The 25,427-nt window shown below is 39.0% G+C and overlaps 1 protein-coding gene across 2 annotated transcripts in view; it reads left to right on the top strand.

The window, feature by feature from the left end:
- Positions 1–24,946, top strand: part of ITGA2 (integrin subunit alpha 2) — a 67,767-nt gene extending 42,821 nt beyond the window's left edge. For both annotated transcript variants that reach the window (XM_042028369.1, XM_042028370.1), the window contains 17 exons: positions 1,033–1,236; positions 1,995–2,131; positions 3,560–3,699; positions 4,676–4,827; positions 5,887–5,997; positions 6,570–6,652; positions 7,448–7,589; positions 9,241–9,333; positions 10,339–10,415; positions 10,514–10,597; positions 13,665–13,767; positions 14,560–14,670; positions 15,062–15,166; positions 15,471–15,584; positions 17,753–17,842; positions 21,164–21,280; positions 22,008–24,946. In XM_042028369.1, coding sequence (XP_041884303.1) covers positions 1,033–1,236; positions 1,995–2,131; positions 3,560–3,699; positions 4,676–4,827; positions 5,887–5,997; positions 6,570–6,652; positions 7,448–7,589; positions 9,241–9,333; positions 10,339–10,415; positions 10,514–10,597; positions 13,665–13,767; positions 14,560–14,670; positions 15,062–15,166; positions 15,471–15,584; positions 17,753–17,842; positions 21,164–21,280; positions 22,008–22,097 — 1,953 coding nt within the window. In that variant the 3' untranslated portion in view covers positions 22,098–24,946. The remainder of the gene's footprint in view (positions 1–1,032; positions 1,237–1,994; positions 2,132–3,559; positions 3,700–4,675; positions 4,828–5,886; positions 5,998–6,569; positions 6,653–7,447; positions 7,590–9,240; positions 9,334–10,338; positions 10,416–10,513; positions 10,598–13,664; positions 13,768–14,559; positions 14,671–15,061; positions 15,167–15,470; positions 15,585–17,752; positions 17,843–21,163; positions 21,281–22,007) is intronic.
- The last annotated feature ends 481 nt before the right edge of the window (positions 24,947–25,427 follow it).

The following is a 25,427-nucleotide window of genomic DNA, read 5'->3' as shown; positions in this document are numbered from 1 at the left end:
ATGGTCTCTTTACTAGGTAAATTGCAATCAAATAAATAGAGAGAAAGGATCACCCTCCTCAGCAGGACCTCAGTCAGACCATCCTGAAGCAACAGGAAACTACCCTAAAGAAATTTCAAGGTAGATGAAGGAGCTGAAAGTTGGCAGCTGACACTGGTCTTTGTGCCTGTGGCATCAGACATGAAATATGAAAGAAAAGAAAAATGAAAGGATTTTTTTTTTACTTTTGAAAACCAAATAAATTGGAAGACCATATTACAACTTGTAGTTGTTGTCAAATATTAGGTTTAAAATTATTTAAATTTTAAACACCAAAGAATAATGAAAGATATTTTTTAATATTTTTTAAAATAATCTGGATTTGTGCAAGTTGTCCCTGTTGTACAAGTAATACTTTTCTAGTCATTTTTAATAAATAAGTTGGCTGTTATTTCTAAAATTTTAAGCACAGCATGATAACTGAGGTTAAAGGTGAGAAAGCTATTTGCCAGAATTGCATTTTATCTAGAGTAAATGGGATTACTTAACTATGAAGATTTCCAGTCTTTCTTTCTTCATTGGCATTGGAGAGGTCAGGAGTTTACAATTTGGACACATGCTTTTTGCATTAGTTTAGTAAGGAAATTCCATTTCTGTTTCAAAGAATTACGTCCAGTTACATAATTTCCATTCCCTCTGCATAAAAACTGGTAATCCAAAACTGGAAACTGTACTTTTCAATGTATTGTGAAACTTTCAGAACAGTCAGATGAGGACAGTGAGGGCATTTAAGCTTCATACATATGGTTATATTTGCTTTTAGTACTTTGCATAGCATGCTTTGATTTTGCTGTGTAATTCTTGCCAAGACTTTGAGACATAATGCAAACTGAATGGGCAATACAATGGGGAAGGAATTCAATGTTGAGCTGTCCGAGGGGAATGTACTGGAAGACAGAAACCAAAAACAATGCACATAGATACTGCTCCTATGAATAATCTGATGCAATGATAGCTGTGTTTCGGTTTTTTCTTATTTTTCAATTTTTAAAGAGAATCTTGGATCAACGAGAACTCTTGAAAGGTCCACAGGGGTCAGAAAATGCACGATTTGGATCAGCAATTGCAGCACTTGCAGACATTGATTTGGATGGCTTTAATGATGTTGTAATAGGTGCACCACTGGAAAACCAAAACTCTGGAGCAATTTACATTTATAATGGATTTCAAAAGACTATACGTACCAAATATTCTCAGGTAAATAACTTTGTTGCATAATGCTGTACTCAGTGCCCTAAGATCTGCTAGGGGAAAACTGAAGGTTTCCTGTGTTTTAATTGGCTACTGTTTCATCCTCTTAAAGGAGTACTGTTATTCTCATGGTTTATTTCACATTTTGTGACTCTCCTTCCTTCAGCATACCCAAGTTGATGTTGTGGTGCTTATAACTGAACCATGTGGAGGAAAAGGATGTGCTCATTCTGAGCCATTTTTGATGCCTGAGTGTGAAGTCAGCTAATATCCTAAATGTTTTTGACAGCCATTATTTCCAGGTTTTTAGTGTTGATGTACAATGAAGATTAGATAAATCCCAGCTCTGCAAATTACCTATACATAGTATTAAAGGGAAAGTCTTTCAATGGGTTTCATATATACTATATTGGTAATCTAATATCACTTTCCATGCAGATTTTCTGGTTGCAGAAAAAGTAATTTGTTAGAACTCCTATTAAGCTTCATATTCTTTGAGTTGCTCAATGTGAATGGGAAAAGTTTCCATCTGTATCTGGCATACAGCAGTCAGTTAGCTGATCTACTCCCAAGATAGAAAAGTCTACTCCTTTGTCTGCTCCAACAGAGGAGAAAGAAGTGCTAAAAAAGCATCTGAGAAAACACCCACAAATGCATTTTGTTTAGACAATAGATTGGATATACAGGGAGTATCAGTGAAAATCTATTAATCTACAGACTTAAGCATGCTTTGGCAAACTCAGTAACCAAACTCTCTTTCCCAGAAAATCTTAGGATCGGATTCTGCTTTTGGACAAAAACTCCAGTTCTTTGGAAGATCAGTAGATGGCCATAGAGACTTAGATGACAATGACATTACTGATGTATCAGTTGGTGCTGATGGAAATGTGGTTGTGCTATGGTTGGTATACTCTTTCTTAGAAAGGAAGCAATTAGTGATTCAGATGCAGCAGTTGAATATTTAGTTAATTGAAGAGGAAAATAAGCAAATTAAAAAGCTCTTTTGTTCCACATATTCAGTGCTAACACACTTAGTGCCTCATCACTGCTATCAAAACTAGCTAAAAAAAGAGCATTAGACTAAATCTCTTTTAAGCATTTACCATTAAACCATTGAAAGCCCAGGCAGCACAGAGGGAGAGCCAGGGCATGTGGGAGGAAGCCAGGTGGCAGAGCCTGCTGGGGTGGCTCAGGACACATCTGCCTGCTACTGCTGTGCAGACACATGGTCCAGAGGGAAGGGACAGCAGCAGGGAACGGGGCTTGATGGAGAGTATTTGTAACAGCAAGTTGTGTACTTCAGTAGCCACAGTATAAATTTGACAGCTGAGCCTGAGACAGATGAAACCACCTCTCACACAACCTGCATGACTTTTTCTGGCTGGTAGGCTGGTATGGGGGGGTGTTGTCCTGCAGGGCAAGGCCAGAGAGCAGTAATAAAGAGCTGACACCTATTTCTGGCAATAAATATCTTTTTAATGGTCCATGGCCTTTGCCACAGAAGTCTGAGTACTTTCACAAAATATAAAAAGGTTTCCCAGAACCCAAATCTTCGGCCTGCCTAAGTAGGGTGTGACTTTCACGCCTTGCTTGAAGAGCTAAATTCAAATGCTGTTTCCTTTTTCTATCTGCTGCCTGTCTTCTTGCCTGAGGCTCCCCATTGTAAGAAAAATATCACTGAATTGCTGCTTCTTTCATAATGAAACAAGATAATTAAAAATGAACGGTCAGTTTGGACCTTTGACTGCTGCTGCTGCTGGGAATTTCATTCGAGATGAATTATGCTCCTTGAAATACCAGCATTTATTTAGATTTGATTAATGAAGATGCTCATTCTTCTTTCACTCTGACATTTGGGCTGATTAATGTGTTTCATTTTGATTAAAGTGTTTGCTTTAACATGTAGGGCTCCTTTGAAACTGTTCTTCAAAATCTTCATTAATTACATGAAAGATGTTTTTTCTAAAAATTAGATTATTAAATAAAATGAAGAATTGCTCATTATCACCTTTCTAGAAGAGCTCAGTAACTTCCCTAAAGGAGCAGAAGAAGGTTACTTATTTGGAAAACAGGCCAAGGGCCTCATTCTCTGATACCTTGAGGGATTGATTAGAGCATTAGGACTAATACATTAATTATCTATTAATTTGACATGAAAATATTATTGTCATTACTGAAAGCTACTATATCAACAAATTCATTCATATGTAAGGAAAACTAATTTTACCAGTGCCACTAAAAGAAGTTTACATTGGGAACCATAAAAATCAATGCTAACATTTACAGATGTTCTTCAAAACCCATGTAACCTTTAAAACATATTTTTCAGGTCAAGAGGCATTGCAAATGTCTCCATAACTGCCTCCTTTAAACCTGAGAAAATCAGTCTGCTGAACAAGAATACGGACATAACTGTCAAAATATGTTTTCAGGCTACATTTAGACCGGCTAAGAAAAATAATCAAGTGGGTAAGAGTATTTCAATGACTTGTCTTATATTAATTTCTTCAAAAGTCCATTATTCAAATGAGTAATGGAAAGTCTAAAGACAGATTGAATGTCAAGAATCACAAAATCAATATAAACCTTAAGTCCTTGAGAAAGTGGTTTTCAGACCTAATTCGTCACTGGCTACATAATCTTTAAAAAGTGGGGAACTAACATTATAAAGCGGAGCTGTATCCTTGTTCAACAATCCCAAAAAAAAATGTTGTTAGTGAGAAGCTGGGTTTTTCCAACCTTCTGGTTTCAACAGCAGACTGCATACTTTTCTTCTCTCTTCAGAAAAAGAAAATTAAATATTTTCCAGATACTGGTTGCAGTGCAGTTGTCAGTGGGAGGAAGCTCTTCTTTTCAGGGGACAGTGAATATTTCTGTGACCAGCAGTGGGCTCCCATTAAGTTTTTAAATTCAATCTCACAGATAACACCAGTTGGACTGCTTCAGTGCTACATGAAGTGCCTTTAGGAACTCATGATTTTAAGCTATAAAATAACAGTGAACTTTCACAGCATATTAGTCATAACACAAAGAGAAGGCAGCAGAAATTATTATGTGATTGAACAGAAGATGCAGATTCCTTAAAGTCACCTCTAAGTTCAGTGATACTGCTGCAAGGCCCCTTTACCTAGAGTAATCCTGGCCCTGCTGACTGGCTTCTTGCCTGAGCTGCAGGCTCAGACATCTGCAGTGGAGCCTGGATTGATTGCCATTTAATGTGCTCCCAGTGGACCAGAACTTATATCAATACCTAAACCTGTTTGACTGCTTTGCAAAACACAAGAGAAAGTATTTTCATTTTGAAACTGCTCTGTGTTTAGCCAGCTATGAAAAACATGAAATATTTAGTGTGGTTTGGAAAGCCTGGTCACTACAATATTGAGCATAGTAATGAGATCACAGGCAACCATGATCAGTGAAAAATGTACTGTTATTCTTCTTGTAGCTATAAAGTACAACGCAACATTGGATGCAGATCTCCAGTCCTCCAGAGTGACTTCTAGAGGATTTTTCAAAGAAAATAATGAAAGGTACATGCAGAGGGATCTTGTGGTGCATCATGAAGAGAATTGTGCTCATGAGGTCTTCAGTGTACAAGTAAGTGCAATTGCAAGTAGTCTTGCATAACAAAAGTGATCAGAGGAAGACATGGATCAATTTTTTGTTTGTAATGTGAGTTTCATGCATGGTGTACTGAATTATTTGTTTCCCAAATCCCCCCAGCTGAAAAATACTTAATAAGATTATGATATCATAGAAACTAATAACTCTCATATTCAGTACAGATTTTTAGGACAGGAAAGGGAGTTCTTAATTATGTTATTCAGCTTTGGTGTAACACAAAGCCCATGGTCTATACTTTAAATAGACTTTAATTTCCCTCTGAGTAGATTCTTCTGTAGGAACTAAGACATACATACAAATGTTTTCTCTCACACTAACATTCAGGCAGACTTTAGGTGCATTCTAACTCCTGGTACACACCAAGGAATTAAATAAAAATAACCAGGTCTCCACTTTTCTCCAGAAACAAAGACTGAACACAGCCCTGAGAGTTGCCTTAAGCCCTGTTGCATGACACTAGGTTAGGTAGAGGACTTCAGTCCCTTCTTTGATTTGCAATGACTTATTGATCACATTTAATGCCCTGTGGAGCGGTGTGCCATAGGGCTAGAAGGTGATTCATCCAGTACTGAGAAAAAGAGGAAACAAGGAGTTTATTGTGTTTTAATGTCACTCAGGCCCAGCTGCTCTTTGTGATGGTAAGACAGAGTGGAATAGGAATTTGACTTCTGAAGCTAGATGAGAGTGAAAGCTACCTGGTGATGGCTTTGAGGACCAGCTCCTACAGCTGCAGATAATCTGCATGTTCCTTAGTGCTAGTAGTTACTGTGATGTGTACAGTCTCCAGGAATCCGAGAAAAATCAGTTTTATCATGGAAATGGCAGTTTTAATTGAAAACTATTAAGCTCGAGGAGCACATAGTAGTCAATCTCACAAAATTATTTTCATTAAAAAATGAAGCTTTGAACTGTTGTTTCTCCTTGTTTAGGGCAAGTATGATTTTACTACGCATTCTCAATTCACAATAGAAATTACCAATTTTACCCTGTTTTCTCTGCTGACAGCCATTATCTGATCCACATGTTTTACAGGAGCCTTCAGACGCAGTGAATTCACTTAGTTTGCGCATTGACATTGGCCTTGCAAATCCTGTCTCCAGCCCTGTCCTTGACATATCTTCTCCAGCATCTGTGGCCTACAGTGTAAGTATGCAGATTTACTATTCAGAAATGCATGGTTATGCACATCCATAATGTGTGGCCCCCACAAACACCAAAGAGGTACAGGCACGTGAAAACTGGTGTTCCGTGTTAGTCATATGGAGCGGTCCCCTGGTTCCTTTTATATCTTTGCCTGTACTGCATGAGCTTGCTCATACATACACACATCAGCAACTGTAGCATAACAGGCATGTTAGTTCAGCCATGTCACTGTTGATGTGCATTTCCAGTTGATGGCAAAGATGAGTTCTTTCAGGTCAGTTTATTCTACAATAAAAAGGTACATAAAAGAGAGATTGAACTACTTTGACTACATCACCTTTGTTGTCAGTGAAAAGTAACCTGTCTGTACCATTCTTGGATCAGTTGACGTGTAGCAACACGTTACTCATTTCACTCGTTCACATGTCAAGAATTTTTAATGTCCATCAGAGGGATTTTCTTATCTGCAAACCAAGAATGTGCTTCAGCTCGAAGGTGTTTGCACTCTAGTGTCTGCAGATAATGTTAAAGGTTGAGCCCTGTCATTCAAGAAATGTTTTTGTTTTCCCCAGATTCCTTTTATTAAAGACTGTGGTGAAGATGAACTTTGTATCTGTGATCTTGTTCTGAATGTTCAGCAGAAGGCAGATGACAGGTAAGAGCTGAATCAGTGGAACTGTTGGAGTCTAGTGTTTTCACCAGTCGGTTTGTCTGGGGGCTTTGGATGAATTTCTAGAGGAAAGTGCCTTTCTAGTTCAACATCTACTTCGAAACAGCATGGATAAAAAAAGCAATGGCATTTTAATCTAAATTTAGTCAAGGAAAAAGAGGTAAGATAGGAACACAAACATAGAAGTAGGACGCTTGTCAGCTTAGACCAATCCAAGTTTTTGTATCTTAGAGATGAGGGCATAGGGCGTATTTGGACAAATTGTGTCTGACTGGCTGCTGTTGGGAAGAGGAGCACACTGGGAGAGTAGCAGCAGCTGCAGCAGCTGTCTCCATCCCTCCTGCAGGGAGCAGCGAGGATCCTGCAGTAGCTGTGCCAGTGGGGAGCTGTGGTCAGCTATTTGGGCAGCACATAATCCAAGTCCACGTCAGATACACACTTACATGTACAGCACAAACAGACAGGGCTGTCCATGTCTGCTGTCCACTCTGCCCACCTTCCCACCAGGGTAGACCCCTTGAAAATTCAGCAAAGTCACTTTGACAACACATAAGCAAAGTCCTGCACTTTCAGAAGAAAATAATTCTATGTGGTTTTAGGGAACACCATCACAGAATTTCTTATGCCAAGGGGTTTAGAAAGCAGAGCGTTTAAGTGTGTAGAGTGTAGGAAATGTCTTGCTGTGCTTGTTATTTGTTGTTGGCTACAGGCAATGCATTTTCCTGATTCACAGCTGTTCTGGTACCTCTAGTTACAACAATGGACTTTATTTTCCAACAGCAAACAACAGTTTATTGTCAGCAGCAAAAAGAGAAGACTAACATTCAATGTGAAATTGAGAAATAAAAAGGAAAATGCATATAACACCAGAATCCAGGCTACATTTTCAGACAACTTGTTTTTTGCTTCATCGTCTTTACCGGTGCGTGATACCCAACCTCACTGTTTCTGTTATTGCCCCTGATTTTTGAGGTTCTCAGAGAAATTTTTTCTTCTTTCTAGCAGTGCCTATTCCAGAAAAGAATGTGTGTACAAAAATCTCTCCCAATTTGTTTTCTTGGATACCAGAATTATTCCCCCGGCATATCAGTTTATTTAGGTCAAGGCAAAATACTTCCAACTCAGCATAAAAGTTGGCAACTTGTCGAGTTTGACCTCACCTCAGACATCTTTTCCTCACTTTAGGCCTTGGCACCCACATCTTCTCCTTAACTCTCAGCAACGTGCCTGAAGCAGTTGCTGTGCCACAGGGAATTTGTATTTGATAAATCAGACCACGCAGCATTGATGATGAATCCTTAAAGCACAGACTTGGGATCTAGAAATAGTGTTACTGCCAAGGTCATGTGTTCCAGCTAGACAGTTAGTCATATTGACATGATTGCTATACCAGAAACTCTTCTTCCAACAAATTTTGTCTTAGAGAAGGGGAAAGAGAGGAGTTATGCATACTATTTTGGGGAATGCAGTATACCTATAATTTAAATTGTTGCTCCCAAGTCATGAAGGATGAAATGCAGACTTCAGTGCTTGGCTTATATGGTCAGGCTGCTACTGGAGAGGTGCGTGATAATTCTCGGGGTGAAATCCAGAGAAATCCCTATACTGAAGGGAGAGGAGGGATAGCATTCATTCCTGCCTGAGACCAGTATTATTCTGAACAATGAATTGGCAAAAGTATTGCACACAGTGCTGGGGGTGCCCCTCTACCTCCCCATCCTGTTGTGCAGAAAAATTGCTCATTGCACTCCTGCCAAAAGACCACACTGGAGCTAGAACTTCCTTTTGCTTTAAAAGCCCTTTTGCTTAGAAGCACTTCAGCCTGCAAGTGAAGTTTGGACCAAAAATGTGCCTGCTTCAAAGCAGGAAGAAAAACATAAGCTGAGTATATATGGGTCTTTTGGGGAGTTTTATTTTGAGGGGATTTTTGTAGCACAGCTCATGAATGGTAAATGTCTACTAGAAATTTTTTTTACAAAAGACAGTACTTTTTAAGAAATTTTTCTCCAAGGGTTGGTAACTGGTTCTGGTCTGTGAATTTGTCTTTGAATCAAGGACGATGACAAGCCAAATACTCTGCAGAATAGTAAATATTTACTACTAAAACAAACTATTATGTATTGCAGATTTTCCTACAGGAAGTTTGATTTCTGTAGGAATTCCCCTTTGCACACTAAATTCTATAGTGAAAGTACTTCACCAGCTCCAAGATTCTGTAAATATGTCTGCAAAAGTTCTGCAAAAATTCTGTAAAAAAGAACTGTAGAAGTTAGTGCTGGAGCTGACCTGTACTCTCTGGCCTGTATTCCTTCTTCCAAGCCCAGCACAAAGCTCTAATAAGAGGATTACAGCTCACAAGAAATCGCGTGGGAATGGTCCTTGTCCCACCTTTCTCGTGACTTCCTCCTGGCCCTGCCTATGCCCCACCCACCTGCTGCATCTCTAGAAATTACTGCCATAGCACCTATTTTCACCACTCCTTAGTATAATACAGATGCTGTTAAAGGTATACATCTCTCTACCTTATCAAAACCTGATTATTAAGATGGTGTTTCTGTCTGTTTTCTCTGCAGAGTGACGGGACTGAAGTCTCATGTCAAACAGGAACAGCACAAAGTACAGTCATTTGCCAAATAAGCTATCCTGTTTTCAGAACAGGACAACAGGTACAGCTAGCATGTTTAAATAACCTTGAATGACATCCAAAACCTTTTCTGCTGTTGTTTTTCCCTAACTCTGCATTTATTGCTGATAAGGGCTTCTTAGATTTGACAACAGAGGCATTAAAAGAAGTAAACTAGGGGTTAAATTTTTTTACTCCCTTCCAGTTTAAAGGAAAAAAGACTCTCAAAGCTCATTTGTCACAACTCACAGCTTCCAAATGCTGCTGCAGTTACGTAACTTTTGGAGAGTGAAGCCTGGGGCCAGAGAAGCATAGAGCAGCATCATGTGCAGGCTCCTACAAACTGAGCACAATTCCCATCAAATCCCTCCTGCAGTGTGAACCTGGGGTAACTCCCTCACCTGCTCTGTGAATCTCATCTCTCCAAGAACGCAGTATTGTTTTGAGAAGAGATGGGAAGTCCACACAGGCCTAGGATGAATTACATACCTTTTTTTTTTCATATATACCATAAGCCTCAGGATATCCACAGTTTTATGGAATCTTTTATTCCTCAAGAAAGAATAGAAAGATATAATAATAGAATATAAAATAGAAAGAATACAAATATGATGTTCTGTGGTGGGACATGCAGAATAATAAAAAAAAATTGTATATAAAAAAGTCAGTTTGTTCTGAATTTTAATGGAATTGCTCAAAGTGCAGTTGGAACAAATGGAAGTAAAGAGTGAATACAAAGCTTGTGTTTAGCTGGAGTTTAAAGGCAAAAAATTGTGAACACCTTTTTTTGCAGCTTGTAGCTACTTATACACAATTTTAAAATGCATATAACTCATGTTTATGTAAGAATGCCAACTTGTAGGGGAACGCAAGAATAAATCAGTTCTGAGTATTAAGAAATTACTGAAGTATTACACAGAAATCTGTAGAAAATTCAGACACAGAAGGCAGTTCTAGATTGTTGCACACATGAATAATTATGTCTGTTGGGAAGTCCTTTGGATGTTGTACCAACTCATTTACTATGTGTTCCTTGTCTTTTCCATAGGTATCCTTTGATATTAGTTTCGATTTTAATCTTAAAAACCTTCAGAACGTGGCAGTTCTAAGTTTTCATGCGTGGAGGTAAAGTACACACTGATATGAAAGCAAGTTAGGTATTAATAGCTTCCTTGTATAAAACAATATTATAACACCTAACTCAAATGTGTTTTGATGAACAGTGAGAGTAAGGAACAGCAAGACTCAGACAACCAGGTCACCTTATCAATTCCTTTGCGATATGATGCAGAAATTCACTTCACAAGGTATGCTGAATAATGTAAACAGACACTGTCATTTTGCCAAGGTGCTTGAAGTAACTGTCCTGAAAGGCCACTAAAAATATAGTGAAGTTTTGCTTTTGGTTTGGAAGTCATAAGAAATTCCTTCTTCACCAGTAGTTACAGATTTGTCTGTCCTTCAAACAACCTTACATGTAAAGAATCATTAAAGTTGCGGACCTGTGTTTACCTCTGAGCAGTTGTTACAGATGCTCCTGTGAACAGAAGCGATATAAAGGCCAAACAGTGCATGTGGTTTTGATACCATAAATCTTATATACTGTATAATAACATTAGGCTTCTTGGCTCAAGTGTAATGATACGGGATCAAATCTGGAGTTATAGTGATCAAAACTAAACAAAAGAACATCAAAAGGAAAAATATGTCCCACTCAAACTCTCAGCAAAGGAGGAAAAGAAAAAAAGAAAAAAAATTATGGATGTATGAACCTGGAGCAAGAATATAAACTTTTTAGCAGTGTGAGATAATGATTTATACTAAAACCTGCTGTGCACATGGCAGATTCCCCATTGCTGCAGCTGAACGGGCACTGGGAGCAGACACCCAGCTTTCCCATGCACCCATCCAGATTCTGGCTCAAACGTACCCCTCCCTGCCTGGTGCCAGCCCTTTCTTCTCCATGTAGAAGGCAAGTCAGGGCTATTGCAAGAAGGATCCTTTACCCTGGGAAGGGTGGTTTGCAAGGAGAGGCAGCTGAGCAGACAAGGGGAGAGAGACCAACAAAAAGCCTTTTAAGAACAATCTTTATATAGTGCTCTTGAAACTTCTTACCTTGAGCCCTGGAAACCCTTGGTGATTTGGGATGCACTCAAACAGTAATTAGTCTGTAGCTGTTCCACACACACATGATTTCAGTTACAGTTTAACTTAGATTACAACTAAAACAAAAATACACTGGTTTCACTCTCGGATCAAGGTAGGATATTTTAATTTTCATCAAAGAAAAGATTTATTTATCTTTCCCAAGTACTGAATTTCAAGGATAAACATGTAATTACATTTAATGCACTTGGTCACAAATTCTTGGTGAAAAAATGCTTTTGCATCCCAAAGTGATCAAAAATTAGTAAATATAAACTGATAAAAAACAAACAGTAGTTATTCAGAGAATAACTTCAAAATGCACATCAACAATGGATCCAGGAAATTAAAATTCAGAGATGACCATAGCTACAAGAACTATTGGCTGCTGTGTAGGATGAGCTGGAATAAAGACCACAGTACAGAAGATTTAGTGTTATAACCTTCTTTGCAGAAGTAGTTTCAGAACATTGGAGACCCTGCATCATGACTAGGTGCACCAGTCCTGGAGTCATGCAGAATTTCTGAGATTATTTTAAGTGCAGAGAAGCATTTGAGTCAGTGGTGTAAGTTCTTTCAGCTCCCTGAGAAAGTTGCATGAGACTTTGTCAGAAGCAGCAGAGACTGCAAGAGCATCTGTATAGAGGGATAGCTTCTTAGGATATTCAGATGGTGCAAACTTGAATCAGCAGGTTTAATTAGCTGAGAAATATGAGCTGAAATGAAATGCTTCAGAAGAAGCAAGGAATGGAGTCTATAAAAGTTATTCAAGGAAAAACAGGGGTTTCAGTTCATCTACATCTCCTGAATATGAGAAAATGAAATTTCATATGCAAGTCAAGGAATGAAGGAATACCTCCTGCCAGAAAATGATTAGTTATTCTTGGAGATAATAAATTTTAAAGAACTAAATGAAAATACATATTAAGCTGTGTCATAACTTGGCTTGGGAAGTATTTACCTGGAACTAGTTCCTTCTTGAGGCAGGTAATACAGCCAAGAAGTAATCCCTTAAAATACAAGAGTTGAGAAAAAAGTATTGTTTTGATGAAGTGAAGTCTTTCTAGGGATAATTTCCTGAGTTTCTAGGAGAAGGTGTAGCAATATGTCTTACCAGAGACTTCTGAAAGGACACGGAAGCTGATACTGTGCATCTTGGAAGAACTGGAGTCTTCAGCAGTAAGGAAGCAGAAAATATGTCATGTGTGTTTTCCTTGGAGTCTTTGTGAGGAAGCCCGTCAAGGAAAGGGCCCATGGGAGAAAGTATGGAGGGTCAAAAAGGATCCACAGTGCAGTATGGAGGACCACAACTGATCAGGAAGTACATCTGTGAGACTGCACACATGTTAATTTGGTATTGAATGCACAGGTGTTACCCAGATTAAACAGGGAGAGTGGTAAAGAAGATAGATTCCCTGTGTAACAGGAAGAGCTGATGTAGGAGTTGTAATAGCCCCTATTTCTTGTTCACTCAGTCACCAGCTTGCTTTTTGACTGCTCAAATTATCCTTCTGAAGAAAGCTAATGATGAAGAGCAGACACCGTTCTGGGATGGTTTAGCAGAGGGGCTGTTCACAGGTAGCAGGCGGTGGGTGTGATGCACGGGGATATTTTCCTTGCCTTTGAGCATGGTTCTGTCTGACTGACTCAGCTCCTTGAGCACCCACAGGTCCTTGCACCATGTCCTTTCATCACACACCTGCCATTCCATGCTGCAGTGGGCTGAAACCACCCTTACCTTACTTTGCAAATTCATATTTTAAACCCCATAATGACTCAAGAAAATGACCCAGAGAGGACTGAGGGCTATGTGATATGTACCATGTAAATAAGCAGGGTGATGCCTGTGTTTCCCCACCCAGCCAGTTACAGATGTACCAAGGGAGACAGCCAAGGAGACCCTTTCTGAAGATGACTGCAAGGCTGGATGTTGTAGTTTGTGCCCAGGAAAGGAGTTTGCAGTATGGCCCTGAAACAATGCAGGGTCTAGAAGCCTGAGAGAGCCTGTACCCTGTACAACTCTCTTGTCTTAATTTCACATGTTTGTTCCAGCTCTGGGCTTCAGTACACCATTTTCTTAACCACCTTTGTAAAATTAAAACAGCAATCTAAGTGATGGACTTTTTCTCTGTCTGTACTTCTGACCTGTTTTACAAAGTCATATCCAGTAACATATGTTTTCAAAGCGGCTGCCAAATTGAAATGTATTGTTTTATGGTTGTTAACTAGGCTTGCCAACATCAACTTTTATGAAGTATACTCTGGTCGTAACATTCCTTCCACTGTGAATAATTTTGAAGATATTGGCCCCACGTTCAACTTCTCAGTTAAGGTTAGTAAGAGTGTTTTGTTCTGGTTCAAGAAGTTGCCTTAGCTCCCTCTGTAGCCTGCTCCCAAAAGCTAGTTTAAAAAAAACCACTCCTGCTTTCATTGTCTGATTTTGAGGCTTTTGAATAGGTCAAGTAAGAAAAAAATTTGCAAATAGTGTAAGTGCTTAGAGTCTTCATAAGGTTATGGATGACATTTGCACAAGCAGAATGGGGGAGGGATTGGTCCTGCACCATTTACATATTTAGAAGATGGTTAATGGTTAACCTTAGGCCAACTTAGACTGTTTTTTCACAGAGTCTCCTAACAACTTGATAAAGAAAAACAAGTCTTTGCAGGCTTGGACTTTAAAACTTGAAGTTTGGCAAGGGTTAAGGGATCAAACCTGATGCAAGAACCAGCCAAATCACAGTGCTTATTATGTAACACAGAAAAAACTTAGATCCAAATATGCCAGGTGGAAGAAACTTAAATTATGTTCCATTTCCATTCCTGTAACTGCTACTCCAAAGGACTAAACAGGCATATTGGCCATGGCAGAATATTTGCTTTTCAAAACATATTTCATGCAGTTAATATGAGCTTTGCTAAGAAAACAGACAGGAACCTGGAGCTATATAGTATGCTTTCTGCTTTACTATTCACAAAATTACTACCCCAGTGTCTTAGTAAAAAATACATTGATGTAAAAGGATTCCAGTTTTTCCATACTCATCCATTATTTCTAATTTTCTTGCTATATCAAATAATTTATGCATAGCTACCTGAATTAACTCTTGAATTATTTGCTTTGCAGGTAACAACAGGAAGTATTCCAGTAAAGATGGCATATGTAACTATCAGCCTTCCAGAACTGACCAGCAAAGACAACCCATTGATGTACCTAACTGCAGTCACCACAGATGAGGTATAGAACTAAACTGTGTTTCGGCGGTTTAGCAGTACTATAAACATCAATTATCTCCCCAGTATTATGGCTTAGTTTAAGAGAATCCATGCCCTTTCTCTTTGTCCTTTCCTCATAAAGGGGGGGACCACAATGTCCATAGTACACTAGCTTATTACTTGGCAAAGTCCAATCTGAATGTCCTCAGTTAGGTCTTTCTCCAAATTCCTAGGAAAGTTATCATAAAAATGAAATTTTTAGGTGAGGAAAAACCCTTCAGGTCAATCTCGGGAGAAAAAAAGAGTGTCGTAAGAATTATTTACTTCTAATTACAATTACATATAAATTATTATGATGATTATAAACTCCCAAGTATCATATCATCCAGTCTCATTTCCCCCATCTTTCCTAGGCCAGAGGTGTTACTTGTGATGCTCAGATAAATCCACTACAAATAGGGAAAAGACCTTACTCTCCATCTTTCACAAAAGAGAACTTCAGAGCTTCCAAAGAACTGGTGAGTAAAACTCAGGGCTACAGTAAGCAGGACCTTCTGAGCTGAGGTAAGCAAAGCTGACCTTCTGAGCCCATTGCTGTACTTGTGAGGAAAGGTGTGATGGGGTGGCATTCCCCATTTACAGAGCCGGAGCTCAGCCTATGGATGTTGTCACAGATATTGCATCTGCTTTAGCACTGCAAGCACTTAATTTGTATGCACAGAACAGCATATGCAAGGGCAGAAAGTCTAGATGTTGAAAGAACATTTTAAAAGCGTATTTTTAATTCATGCTGTTGTCTCTTCTTGCTGTTTCCCCTGGAAGAACTGTAAGAATGTGAAGTGCAGTACCATCACATGCAAACTGGAAGACATTATGCTGAAGGGAGAATACTTTGTGAACGTGTCCACCCAAATCTGGAACGGCACTTTCGCTGCTGTGAGTATCAGCTGCATCTTTGTGGAGGATCCAATACTCAAGTTTTTTCAAAGTCCAGTAAAGAGACCTTACAATCTAGAAAGACCTTCATTTACTTTACATTAGTTTGTGTGTTTTACGTTCGTTTTTCCAGAAAACTTGAGACCTAAAAGTAGTGAGGTTGCATGATAAAACTTCAGTCCAGCAAAGGGTCTAAGAAAATACTGTGATAATGCAACCTTCACAGCCAAATAAAACATTTCCTACATCTGTTATACTCATTCTAGGGGAACTACAGTTTCCACAAACTCATCATAGGACAGCAGAGCACAGTATCATCATAGCCTGTAAAATAATCATGCTTTTAGCTTTTGAACATCATGGCCTACATAGTGATCATTTTAAATCACATCAAAATATCAAAACCCCGTTAGTGCTGCCAGTTTTATTTGATATAGAATGTGGAAAACATCTTTAATTGATTTTTTGTCTTTATTAGAGTAGGTGTTAAAGAAGCAGCCCTTGCTTAGAGACCTACAGGATGTTTAAAATATCCATCAGTAATATCTCAGCCTTTTTTAAATCACCATGTGTCCTCCAGGATATAACTTATCATGAGTTACCAGACTTTTGAAGTTAGACCATGTTTGCTTCTTAGCTAGGCAACCAACCAAATGGTCTTGGAGTCCTGGATTTGCCTAACGTGTCGGGAACATGACGCAGTCTCCTTAGTGTGTCTGGCGAGTCTTGTGGCAGGTATTGACATTTAACAGCAGGGCTGTTGTCAGCTTTAGCATTCATCTCTTAAAAGGAAAAAATCAGGTTGATATTGTAAAATGTGTTATGGAAATGTGTGACAAAAAGTATCTGTCTGTCTTTAGAGTTTGTATTTTTCTAATCAGCTGGGTCAAGACCATTTGTTAGTGCTGTTAGGTACGCAGAAGGTGGAGACCTGAAAAAAAGGTTACTACCCTCACAAAAAAGGGAGTGGGAATGGTTTGTTTACCCCTGGCCAATGGGAAGGAAAGATCATGTCACAGTTCTCACATCTCCCATTTTGTAATTTTCTATTTGATTCATTGCAAATAATTTTGCAAGCACTCACTCAATCTGCACATCATCAGCCTTTTTATTTAGTGGCAATCAGCCGTTGTCCCAGAAGGGGATAGCAGGCTTGCCAGTACCTGCTAAGCAAAGAAAAGATGTGTTTAGGAATTGAGGTGCTTTGAATAGTGCTCAGGTGTGTTTCTAAACTTTTAGAAACTTTTTTTGGGCAGATGGCCACAGTGCAGGGATGCAGTAACTTACACTGCAGAGACAGTTTGGTATGTGTGGGCTGCTACAGACCCATGGCTGCCCTTGTGTCCTATGTCAGGTCCATAGTACCTGGCCCTGCCACAGAGAAATGGCTGAGGAGGCAAAATGACAGAGCAGGCTTTGCCTTTGGTTCATCTGGAGAGTGGTGCTGTGTTCCCATGAACCTGAGGCCATTCCTCGTAGTGCTGTAGGAGAAGAGCAGTAGTGAGCTATCAGTTTCTACACAGCCATGCACCTCTCCTCCAGTACATCTACAGAGGAAAGTGGGATCTGGCACAAGGACCCTTTTCAAACAGAAATTGGCTTAAGATTTTTTTATCTTCTCTGTTTAAACTGAGAGAGCCATGTCAGAATTTGAGACGTGGAGAGGAACATAGTGAAAGGAAAAAATAAATGGGGAAAAACAGAAGCATTGGATAGAGGTGAAGGCGGGGTGAAGTAAAAGAACATCCAGTTTCCATTTCTTGCAAAGGCCAGAGATATATTCCCATCTGTCTTTTGTTGCCGTGTCTCCTTTTCTCACTGTTGTTTTACCCCATCTCTTCCCTGCTAGCAGCAGTGACGGCTTTGAAATAACTATGAAAAGGGTTACATAAATAATTCCTTCTGTTTTGCTTGAATTATACATTAAAGAAAAAGAAAAACCAGTTTCCCAGTGTCATTGCTAAGTGGATTACTGATATATTGTTACTTTGATTAACATGTTAGCTGGGGAAAAATAAAAAAATAATTTAAATTTTCTTAATACTATGATTTTCTTTTCTGGTTGCAAAGTCTTCATTTCAAGGCAAGAGAATCATTTTAGGACATTCTACTTTTAATTGAGTTGCCCTATAACAGAGCTTTACAGTTGTTTTAATCTTCTCTTTCAGGTAACTTTCCAGACATTACAACTCTCTGCAGAAGCAAAAATTGATACACATAACACTGAGTTATTTATAATTGGAGAGAATACCCTAACTGTAAGTGATAGATAAGTATATTTTTTCAACTTCTCCATCTTTGACTGTATCAAAGTGATAGTATTTAATTTTCTGTGTCCTTTAGGAGTACATAGCAATTTGATTATGTTGAACTAATATATCCTTCTGATTATACAGCTCCCTTAAATTATTAAATTTTTTTCATTTCAGCGCACTGCTATATAAACCAAACATAGTTAAAACCTGTAGGTCTCAAATAAACTGTAGAACTATGAGAAAAAGTCAGCTAGAAACTTCTGAAATTCAGATAGCTTCTTGTTCATGAAAAGACCAAAATTTGGACTTCTTTCTGGAATGGAATTAATTCTTATAGATAAATGAGCTCTGAGAAGCATGTTCACAAATCTGATTTATAGTCTTACTTACTTCTATAAGTATATACAGTTTGATATTTCTACACAAATGTTTGGCAAAGTCTCCAGAAAATAATTTTATTTGTAAAGGAATGTGGAATATTTTTAGCATTTGGAATAGCCATTTTAGCATATGGACAATGTGGACACAGCTAATCTAAAGAGAAGTCTCCAAACTACTGCTTTATTAGTACAGAATTCTTCTCCCAAGCCTTCCATCTGCTATACACAAACATAAAAAGCACTGGAAGAATACAGTAGCACTGTGGTACTGTTGTAATAAAAGAGGATACCTTACTCTCTTAGTCAGTCTTGAGAGGAACGCCCTTCCATTTGCAGGACTAACTTCAGATTTATTTTTACAGGACTTAATAGCCTGTTTTATCCATAAAATAACCAAGGCCACTGAAGACCAAAATGCAAATTAGTAAATGAGAAAAATATGTGTAAGAATGTGCAGCATAGCCCATTCACAGGCAATGGAGACTTCAACTAAATATATACAAAAGCAGTTATAGATTGATCTATCTCTCTGTGTGATAAGACCATACCATTTTTAATCATTGGTTTCTCATGGATCACTCTATTTCTTGTGAAGAACCTCTAAATAAACCATTTTGGAATCACGAAAACCTCCAGTGCCTGAAGAACAAAGGAAGAATGTTTTTGCAGAAAAATTACATGCCAGTGTTTGAAGTGTTCTGAGTGCTTCAGTTTGGCATGGTATCATTTCTAGTAGGAGCTGAAACTCATTACTATACAATGCAAATATTCCAGGTAATTGCACAGGCTTTTTAGGTAGCTCATAAGCCATGTATTAATAGGTATTTTTCCACCTTCCATTTTGAAGCATGGTACTGTCAATCTACATTACCAGAAGTTCTGATGGTAATTTCAGGAGAACTAGAAAAATGGTAGTTGACAAGTAAAAGTTGATTCCTCCTCCAGCCATGGACACATGTGGAGCTGGGACTTTTACACCTTTGAGGCAGTAGCTGAACAGACCCTGAAAGTTTTCCACAGGGTTCCTAAGAAACACGGTGGCTTTTGGTGACTTCCAGCCTGATCTTCACTCAATGGCCTACTGCCCCGTGAGAAGTCTTGGTAAATGTGCCAGGTTGTGGAGGTACATTTTCCCTACAGCAGACAGTTTGACACTTGGGGCCCGTACTCAGAACTGCGCTTACTTCTTGTCAGGCCAACAGGGATACCCAGTCTGCCCTTCCCACTTCCTTGGGAACAGAACAGTGCAGGGGCAAATGGAGCTTATTTCCCTACTTACCCTGTTAATTTAGATGGATGTGATAGGATTCATCCAATTTAATATCTGCATTAGTCATCCACATTCTATAAACCCTAGTCCCTGAAAAGAACAGGTATTTCTGAAATGCAGTTCGTCTCATCCTAAAGATGATCCTGAAAATAACTAGGGTGAATTAGGCTCTTAAAAACCCTATTCTCCTTTGGAAGTCAAGGAACCATGTTGTAGATATAACACTAGATGAGGTGCATCCCAGTCTCATGGTGTCTTATTGACCACAGTTTAACTTCAGGAAAGATAATTTGTTCTTAGGCATCAATTGTCCTTTCCAACAGTGCCACTTCATTGTTAATCTAATGGAGAAAGCACTACTAGGCAAACTGCATATATATGAAATTGGCTTTTTACATTGGATGAACTGGGTTGTTGTTTAGCCAAATGAATGAATATTGCCTTGTGATGCTATGTGGGGAAGCTGCTTAGGTATTTTTACGTAAAAGCTGTCAGATTTTTTCCAAGTTGGAAAGGACTGCCAGCTGGAGGACAGAATGTTAACCTGCTAGAATCATCATTATGGCCATTCAGTTAGAAAATACACAAAGCCATCCTGCCTTGGTGAAATGAATACACATAACCACACCTAGCACAACACTGGAGACTTCCAACAGAAATGACTTAAATCACTGAAATGTCAGTCCAGTGCAAGTTTCCCAGAAAGTTTAAGATTAAATTACTCCAGACAAATGCACCGAACAAGCAACCCTGAGAAAGTAAAACAGTGTGATTTGTTTTATCATGTTTCAGGAAGGGAAAAAACTTTCAGCTAACTGCATGTCATTCCAAGATTAAATCCAAAAATTTGACAGTTCATAAATATTATAGCAATGTCTCCCTGAGAAACCCTGTTATATGTAATTATATATTTAGTTATACCTAAGCCAGCTAGATAGGGTATCAGTTGAAAACTAACTTCCAGACACTGTATACTCTTCTGGGAGCTCTCTGGTATTGCTTGTGGTTCAGGAAATGTAGGTGTGCTAGAAGTTCTCTTGTTTGACCCATGCATCTTGCAGCAAATTCATGCAGTTGACCCCAGAAAATACAGATCACCATGAGAAGATTTGTCAAGTCATTAGTGGTTTTACAGAAGGTAGGAACAGCAGGCAAAGGAGACAGAGGTACCTGCCCAGCAGGAGGGTTGGAATTTCAGCAGATGCAATGGTGTCTGGCCTCAGTGACTAGTACTGCCTCCTACAGCTGCCCACCACAGATAATGGGCTCTGACAACACTTGGTGGAAAGTAGTTCTTCTCCAGCATTCTGATTTTGGGGTTGTACACCAGGCTGTTCCCCACCTTCATGAAACATGTCTACACAATGATGGTGTGTGGAGCCTCTGAAAGGCCTCCTGTTAATGGAGAGGCAGCTGGCATGAGAGATTGGTTCTCTGCCTGGTATGCATGGCCAAGAGCAATGAGGGCCTCTAGTCCTTAGCTGGCACTGCTGTGTGCCACAGTGGTGCAACCAGGCACCCACGGACACCAGTGAAAGGGCTGTAATTGCTTGGTGTTTTCCAGTCATTGATCCTAGAATGTATGCAGTCCACACGTTCTTGATCCTTGGTTTATAAATCCTACCTTATTTGCAGTTAACATTAACCCCTAAGACACAATCTCTCCGCTTTCAGATCCCAGTTACAATAATGAAGCCAGATGAGGAAGCTGAGGTACCAGTAGGTGTTGTGATTGGCAGTATATTGGCTGGACTTCTGTTGCTGTTGGTACTGGTTGCTGTTTTGTGGAAAGTAAGTAGGTATTTATATGCTTAAAACCAGAAAGAGATAAATGCATTTGGGCTATTTTCTTTGGAATCTCTCTTCTCTAGTATGAAACAAAACCACATCTGCAGTTTGGTGGTAATAATACTGCTTTGGCGTTACACCCTTGATGTATTTCAGAAGGGTTTATAAAATGGGTCCTCATAGAAACTGGCAACATGAAGATGATGAGTTCTCAGTCATTCAAAACAGGGGCTGTGGTATTTACTCTTCTCCTTCTGACACTGTCTATCTCCTTCCATAATACCCTATCTGGGCTCTGAACACCCATGATATTCCCAGTGGACAAAGGTGGGGATTACAAACAAGGTGGGAGAGGATATATATTGAACAAACCACAAAAGAACAGAGAAAGGGCAAGGGGAAAAAGCAAATTACAAAGGTTACATAGAAAAAGTGGAAGGTTTTTCTGTGTGCCAGGGCATTGGTGGCACACCAAGGCATCATGGAAATGTCCTATTTTGGCAGGGAGAAAACTGGCTAATCAGGACTGCTGCTCTAGCATTTAGTTGCACCAGGCAAGACTTTAGGGCCCACCTCCTCTCATTTTAGAGGCAGGAATTGTCTACAAATCAAACTCTATACTGTGGGCATGCACATATGTGCATTTCTACTATCACAGTATTTAGCTTTGCTGAGAAATGAATTATCCGTGACTGACTGCAATGTGGTGTTATTTTAATACTTCTCACAGCTTGGCTTCTTCAAGAGACAGTATGAGAAAATGACACAGGATATAGAAGATGTCGATGAAATTGCAGAACTCACAAAGGACAAAGACTGAAGATGAGTTATGTGGATAAAAAGGAGATCTGAGCCACCAACAGTAGCTGTGATCAGTCAGTTCTTCAGCTGGAGTGCCTTAAAGCTTAGTAACGTTAAACATTTTTAATGGAAGTGTCTTTATAGATGAAACTATTTTACAGATTCTACTCTATTGTAAGAGTAACTGCAGGACAGTTTGGTTTTTTCAAAAATGATTTATAGTGCCTTTTCTTGTAAATTTTTGCCTTTCAAACAAACTTAACCCGTAGAACTGGCAGGTCCGGAGTATACAGTAACATACTGTACCAGCAGCCCTTCTCTTGATCCACTGCAGAGTGAAACAGAAGAATTTATTTCAGATTATTGTGGAACAGCATCAGTTGGTAATTCAGTTGACAAGTACCATATGTGTTAAAGGACATTTTCTATTAAGTTGATGATGAATGTGTGGTGAATACTGCTTCCAGACTGGGAGAAGAAGTCATTTTTTCATTGACTAGCTCCATCCTTATTGTTTCAGAAAAGTAATTTCCACCATCAAACCTTTGCTTTAACTAATCTATAAACTAGGAACTGTGTATGAAGATGTCTGTCTGGGTGCTACAGGACAACTGGTTGGGCAGTCTTCCAAAAGTTCACCGTATTTCTTGCACTAAGGTCACAGCTAAATTACTGAAGGATATTGTTTTGGGGAAATACTGCAAAATGGTATGTAAAACTGTCTTCTGAATACTTTCTCCCTGAGAAGAAAATATTAATTTCATAATCACTTACAGCATGTACTCTGCAATGTTATTACTGATTTTCATCTTGAGAAGCACTACCCACTACTGTTACACTGGCCTTTACACTCCCGGTCCTTCTGATATCAGTTTGGCTTTTGACATAAATAGGAAAGACAGTCAAGATCTTGTCTTTAATTCTGTACTGAAAGATTTTGCAAGACTAAGAGCATAGAGAGAACTAAAGGGGATAGCTGACTGAGGAATTATGCACGTTACAAAAGGGGATAGTGAAGATCTAAGCTCTGTAAAATGTTTACTGCACTTACTTCTTTAGCATCTCAGTGCCCTCCAGAAGACCAAAGTTCAGTACAACCTCCTTACCTGTCACATTATTTTTTGGTTCCACCTGTTCATGTCTTTGATGAAGTGAACTTATGTTTTATACAGTGAAGTACTGTAGTGCTCTGGAATGAGCTCTAAGCACAACACTTGAGTGACTTTGTGTTGGTTACGCACCTCAAGTTTACCACTTGCTGTTACGCTGCCTGGTTATAATGAAAGCTCAGTCTTACAAAGGCCCATGCAGTAAGACTGGTAACAGTCAGGGGAATTGGCCTTTTGGCTGCCTTTCTCTCTCACGGCTGGCAGTTACACTTACAATTGATTGTGAGAGAAGATGTGTGTTTTTCTTATGTATGCTGCCATGCAAATGAGATTGTTTCCAACTTGAGGTGATTTACTTGAAGAGTAAAACATGCAAATGTGCCTGACTGAGAACACAAAGTCATGTCTTCTTTCCCCCAAAGCTGGATTGTAATTATGCTTAGGCACTTTTTCCATTATTTTCTGAGGGACTAGGCTTGAGCACGTTTGAAAGTTTTACTTTTTTAATAGGTAATCAGTCAAAAGCCAACCATCTCTTTGGCAAATAACAGCTTCACTTGCAGCAACAGCTGCTCAGTGTAGTTTTATATGTGTTTTGAATTTATTTTATATCTATGAAATGTTATGTTTTGGGATGTTTGGGGTTTTTTTTTAAATTCTGAAAAAAGATTCTTGCCATCAACTAAGTCTGTGACCAAAACAACTATTTAAAAAGTGGGGGGAAAGAATAGCAATTTCCTAAACCTAAAGAATAAGCTCCTGACTTGTAATTATAAACTTTGAGGGCAAATGCTCTGAAAGTAAAGATAAAAAATTTGTCTGCCTCAATTCTTATATAAACTTGTTCAGAAAAAAATAACCCCTACAACCATGTATGTGGGAAGCTCCTACATAATCAGGGTCATGCGCTCCAGAGCAGAGGGGGAATTTCACAATAGACCAGATGGTAGAATCTTCGATTTTTGGTGCTGCCGGCAAGGGCAATTCAGGCATTCACCCAGATTTCCTTCTTCCACCTTTGGTGGAAGGTACAGGTCAATCAATATCTAATATGCAACTTCTTTGGGGATTTAACAGTTTATCAATCAGGTAGCAATGATTCAATTCACTAGACTTCACTGGGTTGTATTTTGACATGGGCAGCAGGATTCTCCTTCCTAGCCTGGACACAATACTGCTTTTCCAAAAAAAAGGGGAGACATAGCAATGGGTAAGGTTTTTGTATCCTAACCACTTCAAGTTACTAGTTTATTTTTCTTTTACAATTAATACTTAAAAGGTTAATTCAGTTTTTGTAATGGGTGAGTCTATTGCACTTTTAAGTTGGCACAGCCGCAAATAATACTGGAATATTATGTATATTTTGTATTGTGTGCAAGGGTTTCGTTGTTTTGGTTTTTTTTAATTTACTTTTTTAAAGCAGCATGTTTTAAATATCCTGAAATTTTGAGCTTCAGCATGTACTTCTGTTTGTGCTGGCAGCAAGAAAAGTCAGCAATACCTTCAGCAAACTCATTACATCTGATTCTGGTCTTGAAATCTAGCTGCTGATTTCCTGAAGTACTAGAATCAAGTCCAAAATCAGAGTTGGTTTCATATGAGCCTATGTATAAATTTGGGATGTACAAGAGAATTTATATTAAAGTTGACTTCTAAAAGCTAGCATGTAAGCTCTATGGGAGCAGGGACTGTATCACTGTGGTGGCCTGTCAGAGGGCCTAACAGCATTACTGCAATAAAACCCAAGACTACTGCTGAATGCAGACTCATTTGTTTTTAAACAGCACCCTAAAGAGAAGCAGTGCGACTGAAAAACCACTGCATATAAGGGGGGCAAATATGGCTTTGTTCCAGTAGCACACAGTAAGAACCCTACAGGAATGACTCTGCTAGGTATACAAAGAAACTGCACTTGAAGACTTGTAGATCACAGTCAGGAGTGTAACACTACCAGTAAGCTGTACTGTAGTATAACCCAGTTCACATTAGAGTAAAATATTTGGAAAGCTCTAGCTGAATAGATGGTGTTACAACATTACCATGGCCAGGCCATCCTATAAACATGGGGTTATCATCACTGGTATCTAAAATTACACACACATATCTATTCTGTAAATAGATAAAGTCTCTGCATTTTATCTATTTACAGAACTGGTCAGCAGTAGTGTGTCATGATTCTGGCTCTGGCTACACCCCACCATATGTCAGAAAAGCTGAATTCAACTTTTCAGTGGGAAAAA

This window comes from Corvus kubaryi, unplaced genomic scaffold, assembly GCF_017639235.1.
Source record: "Corvus kubaryi isolate FWS band 111438036 unplaced genomic scaffold, C.kubaryi_AGA036_p1.0 37308, whole genome shotgun sequence".
In the NCBI taxonomy this organism is placed as follows: domain Eukaryota; kingdom Metazoa; phylum Chordata; class Aves; order Passeriformes; family Corvidae; genus Corvus; species Corvus kubaryi.
Note: the sequence above shows the minus strand (reverse complement) of the source record. Positions and strands in the feature narration are given on the sequence as shown.